This window comes from Salmo salar, chromosome 21, assembly GCF_965601325.2.
Source record: "Salmo salar chromosome 21, fSalSal1, whole genome shotgun sequence".
Lineage (NCBI taxonomy): Eukaryota > Metazoa > Chordata > Actinopteri > Salmoniformes > Salmonidae > Salmo > Salmo salar.
This window is the reverse complement of record NC_138311.1, coordinates 25,022,380-25,036,246: the sequence shown is the minus strand read 5'-3', so window position 1 is coordinate 25,036,246 and position 13,867 is coordinate 25,022,380. Positions and strand designations below refer to the sequence as shown.

At 42.4% G+C, this 13,867-nt stretch overlaps 1 protein-coding gene across 7 annotated transcripts in view; it reads right to left on the bottom strand.

Moving 5' to 3' along the window:
• The window catches only part of LOC106581879 (inositol polyphosphate-4-phosphatase type I A), a 167,057-nt gene that overhangs the window by 135,741 nt on the left and 17,449 nt on the right, over positions 1–13,867 (bottom strand). For 6 of the 7 annotated variants that reach the window (XM_045704573.2, XM_014164319.3, XM_045704574.2 and 3 more), the window contains exons 2-8: positions 9,760–10,068; positions 9,573–9,617; positions 3,351–3,469; positions 2,754–2,870; positions 2,559–2,638; positions 2,318–2,426; positions 1,844–1,934 (exon numbers count right to left, since the gene is read on the bottom strand). In XM_045704573.2, the coding sequence (XP_045560529.1) occupies positions 1,844–1,934; positions 2,318–2,426; positions 2,559–2,638; positions 2,754–2,870; positions 3,351–3,469; positions 9,573–9,617; positions 9,760–9,865 (667 nt within the window). In that variant the 5' untranslated portion in view covers positions 9,866–10,068. Of the gene's footprint in view, positions 1–1,843; positions 1,935–2,317; positions 2,427–2,558; positions 2,639–2,753; positions 2,871–3,350; positions 3,470–9,572; positions 9,618–9,759; positions 10,069–10,844; positions 10,990–13,867 lie in introns of those variants that run through there. The other variant, XM_082967062.1, reaches the window with a different exon arrangement.

Sequence of the window (13,867 nt, the reverse complement as noted above, 5' to 3'; positions counted from 1 at the left end):
GATGTACTGGGCTGTCCGAACAACCCTCTGTAGAGCTTTGAGATCAAGGGCGGTGCATTTGCCATACCAAGCGGTGATGCAACCAGTCAAGATGCTCTTGATGGTGCAGCTGTAGGACATTTTAAGGATCTGAGGGCTCATGCCCAATCTTTTCAGCCTCCTGAGGGGGAAGAGGTGCTGCCGTGCCCGCTTCACGGCTGTGGGGGGGTGTATGTGGACCATGTTAAGTCCTTATTTATTTCACCTTAATTTAACTAGGTAGGCAAGTTGAGAACAAGTTCTCATTTACAATTGCGACCTGGCCAAGATAAAGCAAAGCAGTTTGACACATACAACAACACAGAGTTACACATGGAGTAAAACAAACCTAGTCAATAATATAGTAGAAAAATAAGTCTATATACAAAGTGAGCAAATGAGGTGAGATAAGGGAGGTAAAGGCAAAAAAGCCCATGGTGGCTAAGTAAATACTGAAATGGTAGATTTGCAGTGGAAGAAAGTGCAAACTAGAAATAGAAATAATGGGGTGCAAAGGAGAAAAAAAAAAAAAAAAAAAAAAATACAGTAGGGGAAGAGGTAGTTGTTTGGGCTAAATTATAGATGGGCTATGTACAGGTGCAGTAATCTGTGAGCTGCTCTGACAGCTGGTGCTTAAAGCTAGTGAGGGAGATAAGTGTTTCCAGTTGTAGAGATTTTTGTAGGTCGTTCCAGTCATTGGCAGCAGAGAACTGGAAGGAGAGGTGATGTGATGTGTGATGTGGACGCCAAGGAACTTGAAGCTCTCGACCCGCTCCACAACAGCCCCGTTGATGTGGATGGCGGCGTGCTCTCCCCTCTTTCTCCTATAGGCAACGATCAGTTCCTTGGTCTTACTGACGTTGAGGGAGTGGTTATTGTCCTGGCACCACACTGTTAAGTCTCTGACCTCCTCCCTGTAGGCTGACTCATCGCCATCGGTGATCAGGCCTGCCACCACCATGTCATCAGCAAACTTGATGATGGTGTTGGAGTCGTGCGTAGCCACGCAGTCGTGGGTGAACAGGGAGTACAGGAGGGGACTGAGCACACACACCTGAGGGGCCCCGTGTTGAAGGCTGGGCCTGTGGTCAGGAAGTCCAGGATCTAGTTGCAGAGGGAGGGGTTAAGTCCCAGGGTCCCTAGCTTGGTGATGAGCTTGGAGGGGACTATGGTGTTGAACGCTGAGCTGTAGTTTATTAACAGTATTCTCACATAGTTATTTCCCCTCTTGTCCAGGTGGGAGAGGGCAGTGTTAAGTGCAATTGAGATTGCATCATCTGTGGTTCTGTTGGGGCGGTATGCGAATTGGAGCGGGTCTAGGGTGTCTGGGATGATGGTGTTGATGTGTATCATGACCAGCCTTTCAAAGCACTTCATAATTACAAATGTGAGTGCTAAAGGGTGATAGTCATTTAGACAGGTTACCTTGGAGCTCTTGGGAACAGGGACAATGGTGGTCAGTTTTAAATATGGTGGGATTACAGACTGGGACGAGGATAGATTGAACATGTCTGTGAAAATGTCTCAATCAAGAAAATACCCTCCCTCTGGCTAGAAACTCATTGCCGGTTTTGAAAATTGCATTATTTTATTTAATTTTTTACTTTTAATCCTACCCTGTGATGTCACAGAGAAGCATTTTTTTAGGACCTTTGTTTTTTTTTTCACCACAGATTATAGAAATGTGCTGTTTCACATACACTGTTTTGGTGCTGGAGATAATAAATATGAGGTTGAAAAGTGGCGGAATTGCCCTTTCAGACAAACACACACTTGCCAATAGAGAAACACACACTGACTGACACACACTGGAACACACACTCACCAGCCTTCAGCAGTGTGTCTTTGCACAGAGACGCAGACTTGGCCCTGATGTTCACGGACTCAGTCAGGCTGTCATCCACTGGAAGAACCATCTGAGAAACACAAAAGGAACAGACATCTTCATTGTATGATTCATCCTGGATACCCTTCACTTGAACAGTAACCTGAACCGACTGGCTGAATTTCTACCATGTGGATTTAACCTTTCTCCTTGTCCTTCTTGGCCATTCACCAAACAAGTGAAAGCAATATGGCTGTCCCTAGCTTGCCTCGAGCAGAGGACAGTGATCTGAACACAGACAGGTAAGCCAGAAAAGGGGAAAAGGGGCAAAAAATAATCCTACAAACATTTAACAAAGTAGGTCTACAGTACATAATCCGTGGTACATCTTCAAACAAATCAGATAATATGGTTATACTAAGTTTTGACCTTACGGTCTTCCTTCCTCATTAAGAAGCAGACCAGGCTACTCACCCTGCCATTGATGGTGTCCTGCCGGGCGACAGGGGCTCTCTGCTCCCTCCTCTCCTCTATCTGCCAGGCGATGATGGTGATGTTGCCCATGCGCTCGTTCTCCGCTGACCTGGGGACAGACAGTAATAGGTGTCTCTACAGTACTTAGGCTCTTATGCCCATACCCGGCCCTACTATTTAACAATAGTTGAGGATGTATGTGGAGGTTGTGTGTGTGTATGTGTATGTGTGTGTGTGTTACCTGAGGGTGAGGTGGAGTCTGTGGTGTTTGTCCTGCAGCAGCTCCTTCACAGGGAACATGGCTGACCCTAGCAGGTACATCTGGGAGTGGAGTGTTTGATTAGTTTGGGGTTGAAGATTTTGGAAGGTTGTGAGGTTTTGGGCAGTTGAATGTAGTGGGGGAGTTGGAGTAGTTTTTGAGGGTGATATTTCGTACCGTGCCCTGGGAGCGGTCCTTGACGTCGTACACAGATAGCTTGACCTGGGTCTGCTGAGTGATCAGAGAGTCCTGGAAGAACGCTATACTGCTCAGATAGATAGGATTACTAGTACCCTAGAGAGACAGAGAGAGAGAGAGAGAGAGAGAGAGAGAGAGAGAGAGAGAGAGAGAGAGAGAGAGAGAGAGAGAGAGAGAGAGAGAGAGGAGAGAGAGAGAGAGAATTCACTGACTGTAAGTCGCTCTGGGTAAGAGTGTCTGCTAAATGTGAAAATGAACAATTGCAAAGCACACTGGGTATTATTATTGGCCTTGTTTTGGGGGCAGAGCTCATTATAATCCTATCCAGCATGCTTTACAAGCGTTAATTTTTTTACATTTACATTTAGGTCATTTAGCAGACACTCTTATCAAACCCTAGTGCCATCAGCCTTCTGATACCAATGCAGGGTGAAAGGGGGCCACAAAATTGTGAACCCCTATAAAGAATAGTACAGAAAAGTTACAAAATACATTAGATTGTTGTTCAGAAGTAATTAAATATGTATTTTGAATACATGTAACAGAAATACTGCCCATCTCTGGGTGTGGTTCTACCTCTATGATCTCTGTCTGAGCATGTTTGGTCCAGAAGGCCTGGGGAGGAGTGGTACAGCTGACCGCCACAAAGCTGGTCGGTTTACGGTCCAATGCTGGGGTGATCAGCTCACTGCATGCTGGGGGTATAACAGGGAAGTGAACATTAAAGGCAAAATCTGAAATGTCAATCCTGGCCCTAAAATAGGGATGGGGCTGGGGAAATGTAATTTGTTACCGCTCTGAAATTCATAGACAGTAATACAACTTCATTTTTTTGTGTTATGATAAGTAAGACAGTTGTACTAAACTAATAAGGAGTTTATAAGCTTTATACTTCAAGAATCAATGGGTACTGTTTAGGGTTTCCATTTGACCTGCAACATTTTAATTGACCGGACATTTAAGAAATTTACTGGATCCGTATGCATTGGTTAGGGCGTCCGCCCAGAATGCTCAGAATGACATAAATCAAATTTAGAATATGGTAATTCATATTAACACAACATGCAAGTCGAGGATACAACGATGTGTGGTCCTTCTTATCGATTTCATATGTGCACTTTGAAAATGTTAGACTGAAATCAAATCAAATCAAATTTTCACATGCGCCGAATACAACAAGTGTAGACATTACCGTGAAATGCTTACTTACAAGCCCTTAACCAACAGTGCAGTTCAGGAAGAGTTAAGAAAATATTTACCAAATAGACTAAAGTAAAAAATAATAATAAAAAGTAACAAAACATAATAACAATAACGAGGCTATATACAGCGGGTACCGGTACCGAGTCAGTGGGGGTACAGGTTAGTTGAGGTAATTTGTACATGTAAGTAGGGGTGAAGTGACTTTGCATAGATAATAAACAGCGAGTAGCAGCAGTGTGCGTTGGTACCTTTCAACACCCCTCATGATCATATGTATACACGCAACCACTCACTTACACCACTGACTACTGATCACACACACCATTGTTAATTGTATTTACTTTACTTCAGTTAATAAATATATTTTGTTATTCTTTATCTCCACGTTGTCTCCCTTTTGTTACGAACTTTGAGCCGGTTCGTGACACTGGTTAGACTGTAAACTCTCCTTCCAGACTCACATTAAGCATCTCCAATCCAAAATTAAATCTAGAATCGGCTTCCTATTTCGCAACAAAGCCTCCTTCACTCATGCTACCAAACATACCCTCGTAAAACTGACTATCCTACCGATCCTTGACTTCGGCTATGTAATTTACAAAACAGCCCCCAACACTCTACTCAGCAAACTGGATGTAGTCTATCACAGTGCCATCCGTTTTGTCACCAAAGCCCCATATACTACTCACCACTGCGACCTGCATGCTCTCGTTGGCTGGCCCTCATTACATATTCGTCGCCGAACCCACTGGCTCCAGGTCATCTATAAGTCTTTGCTAGGTAAAGCCCCGCCTTATCTCAGCTCACTGGTCACCATAGCAACACCCACCCGTAGCACACGTTCCAGCAGGTATATTTCACTGGTCAGCCCCAAAGCCAACACTTCCTTTGGCCGCCTTTCCTTCCAGTTCTCTGATGCCAATGACTGGAACGAATTGCAAAAATCACTGATGCTGGAGTCTTATTTTTCCCTCTTTAACTTTAACCATCAGCTGTCAGAGCAGCTTACCAATTACTGTACCTGTACACAGCCAATCTGTAAATAGCACACACAACTACCTCATCCCCATATTATTCTTTATCCTCTTGCTCTTTTGCACCCCAGTATCTCTACTTGCACATCATCATCTGCACATCTATCACTCCAGTGTTAATGCTAAATTGTAATTATTTTGCCTATATTGCCTATTTCTTGCCTTACCTCCCTGCTCTTCTACATTTGCACACACTGTACATAGATTTTTCTATTGTGTTATTGACTAAGTTTGTTTATGTGTAACTCTGTTGTTGTTTTTGTCGCACTGCTTTGCTTAATCTTGGCCAGGTCACAGTTGTAAATGAGAACTTGTTCTCAACTGGCCTACCTGGTTAAATAAAGGTGAAATAAAAAATTAAAACATTGAGGAAGAGGTTGTTGTGCTGGCACCACAGTGCCAGGTCTCTGACCTCCTCCCTATAGGCTGTCTCATCATTGTCGGTGATCAGGCCTACCACTGTTGTGTCGTCAGCAAACTTAATGATGGTGTTGAAGTTGTGTTTGGCCACGCAGTCATGGGTGAACAAGGAGTACAGGAGGGGACTAAATACACACCCCTGAGGGGCCCCAGTGTTAAGGATCAGCGTGGCAGACATGTTGTTGCCTACTCTTACCACCTGGGGGCGGCCCGTCAGGAAGTCCAGGATCCAGTTGCAGAGGGAGGTGTTTAGTCCCAGAGTCCTTAGCTTAGTGATGAGCTTCGTGGGCACTATGGTGTTGAACGCTGAGCTGTAGCTGAGCTGTAGTCAATGAACAGCTTTCTCACATCGGTGTTCCTTTTGTCCAAGTGGGAAAGAGTAGTGTGGAGTGCGATTGAGATTGCGTAGGTTTGCGTCACTGGGCAGCTCGCGTCTGGGGTTCCCTTTGTAGTCCGTAATAGATCTCAAGCCCTGCCACATCCGAAGAGCATCAGAGCCGGTGTAGTTGGATTCAATCTTAATCCTGTATTGACACTTTGCTTGTTTAATGGTTCATCTGAAGGCATAGCGGGATTTCTTATAAACGTCCGGATTAGTCTCCTGCTCCTTGAAAGCGGCAGTTCTAGCCTTTAGCTCAGTGCGGATGTTGCCTGTAATCCATGGCTTCTGGTTGGGATATGTACGTATGGTCACTGTGGGGACGACATCGTCGATGCACTTATTGATGAAGCAGATGACTGAAGTGATATACTCCTCAATGCCATTGGATGAATCCCGGAACATATTCCAGTCTGTGCTAGCAAAACAGTCCTGTAGTGTAGCATCCGTGTCATCTGACCACTTCCATATTGAGCGAATCACTGGTACTTCCTGCTTTAGTTTTTGCTTGTAAGCATGAATCAGGAGGATAGAATTATGGTCAGATTTGCCAAATGGAGGTTGGGGGAGAGCTTTGCATGCATCTCTGTGTGTAGAGTTAAGGTGGTCTAGGATTTTTTTCCTCTGGTTACACATGTGACATGCTGGTAAAAATTTGGTAAAACTGATTTAAGTTTGCCTGCATTAAAGTCCCCGGTCACTAGGAGCACCTTCTTTGCATTTTCTTCTTTGCCTCTTGGGGCTAGGGGGCAGTATTTTCACGGCCGGATGAAAAACGTACCCAATTTAAACAGGTTACTACTCTGGCCCAGAAAATAGAATATGCATATTATTAGTAGATTTGGATAGAAAACACTCTGAAGTTTCTAAAACTGTTTGAATGGTGTCTGTGAGTATAACAGAACTCATATGGCAGGCAAAAACCTGAGACAAAATTGAACCAGGAAGTGGGAGAAATGAGAAATGTAGTTCTTCTTTTGAATCCCTTGAGAAACTACAGTGACATAGGGTTTACGTTGCACCTCCTAAGGCTTCCATTGGCTGTCAACAATCTTTAGAAACTGGTTACATCCGTCTCCTGTTACCGGGCAGAAAATTGTGGCTCAGTCAATCAGTGGCCAGTCTGAGGACAGGTGTCTCGTGATGCGCGTCCACGAGACATTGTCCGGTTGGAAAATTATCGCAATTTTACATAAAAAAATACCCTAAAGATTGATTGTAAACATCGTTTGACATGTTTCTACAAACGGTAATGGAACTTTTGAACTTTTCGTCTATGGATTTACACCCACGCCTCATGGCATTGTAAAGTGTTCTGGATGGGCCAACAAAACAGAGGTATTTGGACATAAATTATGGACTTTGCAGAACAAATGAACATTTCTTGTGGAAGTGGGAGTCCTTCCGAGTGCATTCCGCCGAAGATCAGCAAAGGTAAGAAAATATTTCGAACATATTTTAGAGATTTGTCGACGCCGTGGTTGTAGGCTAACTGTATAGCTTAGCATTGAAGGCTAAATTCTGTACTCAGAATATTGAACAATGTGCTTTCTCCGTAAAGTTATTTTGAAATCTGACCAAGCGGTTGCATAAAGGAGTAGATTATCTATAATCCTTTAAATAATTGTCAACGTTTATGATGAGTATTTCTGTAAATTGATGTGCCCATTCACCGGATGTTATGGGGAGAAAACATTTTCTGAACGTCACGCGCCAATGTAAAATGGGGTTTTTGGATATAAATATGAACTTGATTGAACAAAAAAATGCATGTATTGTCTAACATGATGTCCTAGGAGTGTCATCTGATGTTGTCAAAGGTTAGTGCTTAATTTTAGCTGTATATCTGGTTTTGTGACGGTTATCCGTGCTTGGAAAATGGCTGTTTTCTTTTTTTTGCTAAGGTGCTATCCTAAGATAATCTAATGTTTTGCTTTCACCGTAAAGCCTTTTTGAAATCGGACAATGTGGTTGGATTAACGAGAAGAGTATCTTTAAAATGCCGTATAATACTTGAATTTTAATTTAGAGATTTCTTTTTTTGAATTTCGCGCCGTGCTATCTCACTGGTTGTTGTCCAACCAATCCCGTTAATGGGATTTTATCTCGAAGGGGTCCTCAGTTAAGGCCTAATAGAGTTGGTTGAGAGCGGTCTTAGTGCCAGCTTCGTTCTGTGGTGGTAAATAGACGGCTACGAGTAATATAGATGAGAACTCTCTTAGTAGATAGTGTGGTCTACAGCTTAGGTACTCTACCTAAGGCGAGCAATACCTCGAGACTTCTTTAATATTAGACATCGCGCACCAGCTGTTATTGACAAATAATCACACACCCCCACCCCTCGTCTTACCAGACATAGCTTCTCTGTTCTGCCAGTGTATGGAAAATCCCGCCAGCTCTATATTATCCGTATCGTCGTTCAGCCACGTCTCGGTGAAACATAAGATATTACAGTTTTTAATGTCACGGTAGGATAATCTTAATCGTACGTCATACATTTTATTTTCCAGTGATTGCACGTTAGCAAGAAGAACGAATGGCAGTGGGAGTTTACTCGATCTGCGGCCCCTTTTCCTGCGTCTTTTCTTCATGGGTCTTCATGGGTCTGTTCCAGTGAAAGCAGTATATCCTTCTCGTTGGACTCGTTAAAGGAAAAAGTTTGTTCCAGTCCGCGGTGAGTAATCGCTGTTCTGATGTCCAGAAGTTATTTTCAGTCATAAGAGACAGTAGCAGCAACATTATGTACAAAATAAGTACAAAAATAAGTTACTCAAAAAACAAACAAAATAGCACAATTGGTTGGGAGAATGTAAAACCTCAGCCATGTTCTTCGGCGCCACACTTACTTTTCCTCAGCCAACAACACGTAACAAACAGCAAAATGTCAATCTACTATAGTAGAAAAGTTTAGGCTACTTATTCTATTGATCAGCTTGTCGAGAAAGATATTGTTTATTCCAAACTCTGGGACAGATTCAAAATTCATACAACCAGTTGGCCTAGCAAAAGTCTGATGTAACAGATGAGAACGTTTAGCTTAAAATGTTGATAAACTATTATTTCTTCACAATATAAGCGCAGCAATGCGCACAAGGCAGTAGGCTACGTGCGGGTGTTTGTTCCATAATGCAATTAGCAGCAAAACACTGTTGTCAAAAGGGCACTGCACATTCGAGCGGTTTCATGTGACAGAGATGAAAATATTCGTTACAAATTTAGAAAAAGAGGAGATCTAAATGGCTACTTTGAAGAAAGTTAAGACATGCCTCATAATATGTATTAAAACATTCAGGCCTCTTTCTAGAGCGCCGACTTTCCTACCTGAACATCACTGACATCACGATTTGACCTTTTATTTTTCAGAGTTTACAGTTGTCTTGAAAGCACCACAAGTTGTTGCAGCAGCAGCAGCTCTTGCGCTGTCTGACAGCGTGTGATAAATAAGATAGCCTACATAACAAATATACTGTACATGCGGCAATTTAATTCCATTAAATCATGCAAATTAACCTATAGACCGATAACCATGACCAGTCAAATGTATTTCCATCGACTGGTATTTCCATCAATGAATAGGCTAAAAAGTATAATTTCGTAATGGGACCCTGACAATTGACCAGCAGCAATTTTATTTATGGGTTTTTCAATTTTTTTAACTGGACAAAAGCCGGCTATTAACCGCTAACGGAAACCCTGGTACTGTTGTAAATATCAAAGACAATTGAACCGGAGTGAGAAGATGACTTCAGCAACATCACTCACCCAGGCTGAACTCCAGCACTGGCTCATCTGGGTCCTGACTGTTACCTACAAGAACACAAGATATTATTATTATTATTTTTTTACAACTACAGCGACAAACAAGGCAAGTTTATGCACATACTTATTTTCAGTGGGCAAACATACAGGAATACTGTTACTATGGTAACTATGGTAACATGGCCCTTACCTGCCAGAGTCAGCCCCATCATCTCAGCTGAGAGGTCAAAGGTGTTAGCCCGGTACACGGACCATGGCCGGTGACGCGGGCTAGCCTTCCCCTTCCCCGACATCATGGCTGGGGGTTAGGGGTCAGGGGGTAAGGGAGGTTGGAGAACACGATTGTGGGTAAGGAGTGGAGGGGTGGAGGGGGTTAAGAACAAACACCACACGGCCTCCTCACACACACACACTCTCTGCAGATTAGATCCCTATGTGTGTTCTGGAAGGATCCTTTCCTGGTGATTATCTCTTCAGTCTCTGGACTCTTAGTGTGGAGCTGGAGGGAGAGAGAGAGAGAATGACAACAAAGGTATTAGCCACGTCAACATAGAAAGTGAATAGATGGAGTGGACACACACTTCACCTGATCTTTATTTTACATCTACATTACCCTTCTCAGTTGAATTAAGCAGGTATTGTTACACTGGTGATGCACATACACTGTAGCTAAGGATTGTCATGAATAGAACAATGGCAATGCAACACAGCTACATCTCCTACGTGCTATTCTAGTCAATTCTAGATATGTCAGGTCCATAATTATTGTCACTCTTGATAAAGATTAACAAAAAAAGAGAGTATAAAATAAGCTATATTGCATGCTCCAAAACGGGTTTATTATATTATTTTATACTAATACAATTGCTCAGAGAACAAGTAATTTAAAAAACATCTAGGGCTCTAGGACCAGTGGAAGCAAAATAGCCCCATAACATAAAATATCCACCACCATATTTTACTGTAGGTATGAGGTACTTTTCTACATACAGTTGAAGTCCGAAGTTTACATACACTTAGGTTGGAGTCATTAAAACTAGTTTTTCAACCACTCCACAAATTTCTTGTTAACAAACTATAGTTTGGGCAAGTCAGTTAGGACATCTACTTTGTGCATGACACAAGTAATTTTTCCAACAATTGTTTACAGACAGATTATTTCACTTATAATTCACTGTATCACAATTATGTCATGGCTTTAGAAGCTTCTGATAGGCTAATTGACATCATTTGAGTGAATTGGAGGTGTACCTGTGGATGTATTTCAAGGCCTACCTTCAAACTCAGTGCCTCTTTGCTTGACATCATGGGAAAATCAAAAGAAATCAGCCAAGACCTCAGAAAAGAAATTGTAGACCTCCACAAGTCTGGTTCAAACGCCTGAAGGTACAACGTTCATCTGTACAAACAATAGTACGCAAGTATAAACACAATGGAAACAATGTGAATTTAAGTATGCTCTCTCTAATTCTCCCTTTCTCTCTTTCTTTCTTTCTCTCTCTCTCTCGGAGGACCTGAGCCCTAGGACCATGCCTCAGGACTACCTGGCATGATGACTCCTTGCTGTCCCCAGTCCACCTGGCCGTGCTGCTGCTCCAGTTTCAACTGTTCTGCCTGCGGCTATGGAACCCTGACCTGTTCACCGGACGCGCTACCTGTCCCAGACCTACTGTTTTCAACTCTCTAGAGACAGCAGGAGCGGTAGAGATACTCTCAATGATCGGCTATGAAAAGCCAACTGACATTTACTCTTGAGGTGCTGACTTGTTGCACCCTCGACAACTACTGTGATTATTATTATTTGACCATACTGGTCATTTATGAACATTTGAACATCTTGGCCATGTTCTGTTATAATCTCCACCCGGCACAGCCAGAAGAGGACTGGCCACCCCTCATAGCCGGGTTCCTCTCTAGGTTTCTTCCTAGGTTTTGGCCTTTCTAGGGAGTTTTCCCTAGCCACCGTGCTTCTACACCTGCATTACTTGCTGTTTGGGGTTTTAGGCTGGGTTTCTGTACAGCACTTTGAGATATCAGCTGATGTAAGAAGGGCTATATAAATAAATGTGATTTGATTTGAACATACTTTGGTGCGAAAAGTGCAAATCAATCCCAGAACAACAGCAAAGGACCTTGTGAAGTACTGGAGGAAACAGGTACTAAGTATCTATATCCACAGTAAAACGAGTCCTATATCGACGTAACTGAAAGGCCGCTCAGCAAGGAAGAAGCCACTGCTCCAAAACCGCCATAAAAAAGCCAGACTACGGTTTGCAACTGCACATGGGGACAAAGATCGTACTTTTTGGAGAAATGTCCTCTGGTCTGATGAAACAAAAATAGAACTGTTTGGCCATAATGACCATCAATATGTTTGGAGGAAAAATGGGGAGGCTTGCAAGCCAAAGAACACCATCCCAACTGTGAAGCATGGGGGTGGCAGCATCATGTTGTGGGGGTGCACTTCACAAAATAGATGGCATCATGAGGATGGAAAAGTATGTGGCTTAAGGACAATAAAGTCAAGGTATTGGAGTGGCTATCACAAAGCCCCGATCTCAATCCCATAGAAAATTTGTGGGTAGAACTGAAAAAGTGTGTGCGAGCAAGGCCTACAAACCTGACTCAGTTACACCAGCTCTGTCAGGAAGAATAGGCCAAAATTCACCCAACTTATTGTGGAAAGCTTGTGGAAGGCTACCCGAAACGTTTGACCCAAGTTAAACAATTTAAAGGCAATGCAACCAAATACTAATTGAGTGTATGTAAACTTCTGACCTACTGGGAATGTGATGAAAGAAATAAAAGCTGAATTAAATCATTCTCTCTACTATTATTCTGACATTTCACATTCTTAAAATAAAGTGGTGATCCTAACTGACAAAAGACATAGAATTCTTACTAGGATTAAACGTCAGGAATTGTGAAAAACTGAGTTTAAATGTATTTGGCTAAGGTGTATGTAAACTTCCGAGTTCAACAGTATGCTTCCGTTTTTCAACGCCAAACTCACCATTGGTGTGCGTGGCCAAAGAGCTCTATTTTCATGTCATCGGACCATAGCGTTGGTCCCAATCCAAGTGCCAATGCCGTTTATCAAACTCCACACATACCAGTGGTGGATTTAGCGTTGAAAAACGGAAGCAGAAGCAGAAAAATACCTCAAAGCTACGATAAAATATGGTGGTGCATCTTTGATGTTATGGGGCTATTTTGCTTCCACTGGTCCGATTGCCCTTGTTAAGGTAAACAGCATCATTAACTTCACTCAGTATGAGGACATTTTAGCCAAAAACCTGGTTGCCTCTGCCAGGAGGCTGACACTTGGCCGCAAGTGGATCTTTCAGCAAGCCAATAACCCCACGCATTAATCAAAATCCACAAAGAAATGCTTAATTGACCACAAAATGTACATTTTGCAATGGCATTTCAGTCTCAGGACTTGAACCCCATTGAAAACCTGTGGTTTGAATTGAAGAGGCAGTCCATAAGAGCAGACGAAGGATATCAAGGATCTAGAAAGATTCTGCATGGAGGTACAGTCTAAAATCCCTCCCAACATGTTCTCCAATCTCATAAAACATTTTAGAATAAGGCTCAGTATCATTATCCTCAGAAGGTGACGGTGCTGGCGTATTGAAAACAGGGTTGCCAATAATTTAGACCCCTATCTTTTTTAGATCTCTTTTATTACTTGTTTAACAAAATGTTGTTCTCTGAGCAATTGTATTAGTATAAAATCATGTCCCAATTTTTTTAGCATACTGTCACGTCCTGACCAGTTTAGGGATTATTTGCTATTGTAGTTTGGCCAGGACGTGGCAGAGGGTATTTTGTTTATGTGTTTCGGGGTGGTGGTGTATGTAGTAGGGTGTTTTATTTATTATTTCCGGGTTTTGGTCTATGTTCTATGTTTTGTATTTCTATGTTCTTTCTGGTTTGTTGTATTTCTATGTTTAGGTTGATGGGGGGGTTGGACTCTCAATTGGAGGCAGGTGCTTTCTCGTTGCCTCTGATTGAGAGTCCTATATATGGGTATTGTTTGGTTTGGTGTTGTGGGAGATTTATATATTTTTTTTGGTTGGTTTTTTGGGGGCTGAGTGTGCCTGACAAGACTGTCTAGTTCGTTTGTGTTTTGTATACGTTTTGTTTTTTTCCTTCTTTCCCTAATAAAAGAAGATGAGTATTCATGTCCCTGCTGCGTTTTGGTCCTCTATTCCCGACGACAGCCGTGACACATACAATATAGCTCAGTATTTGTATAATTTATTTATACAAATACTGAGTTATACACTGAG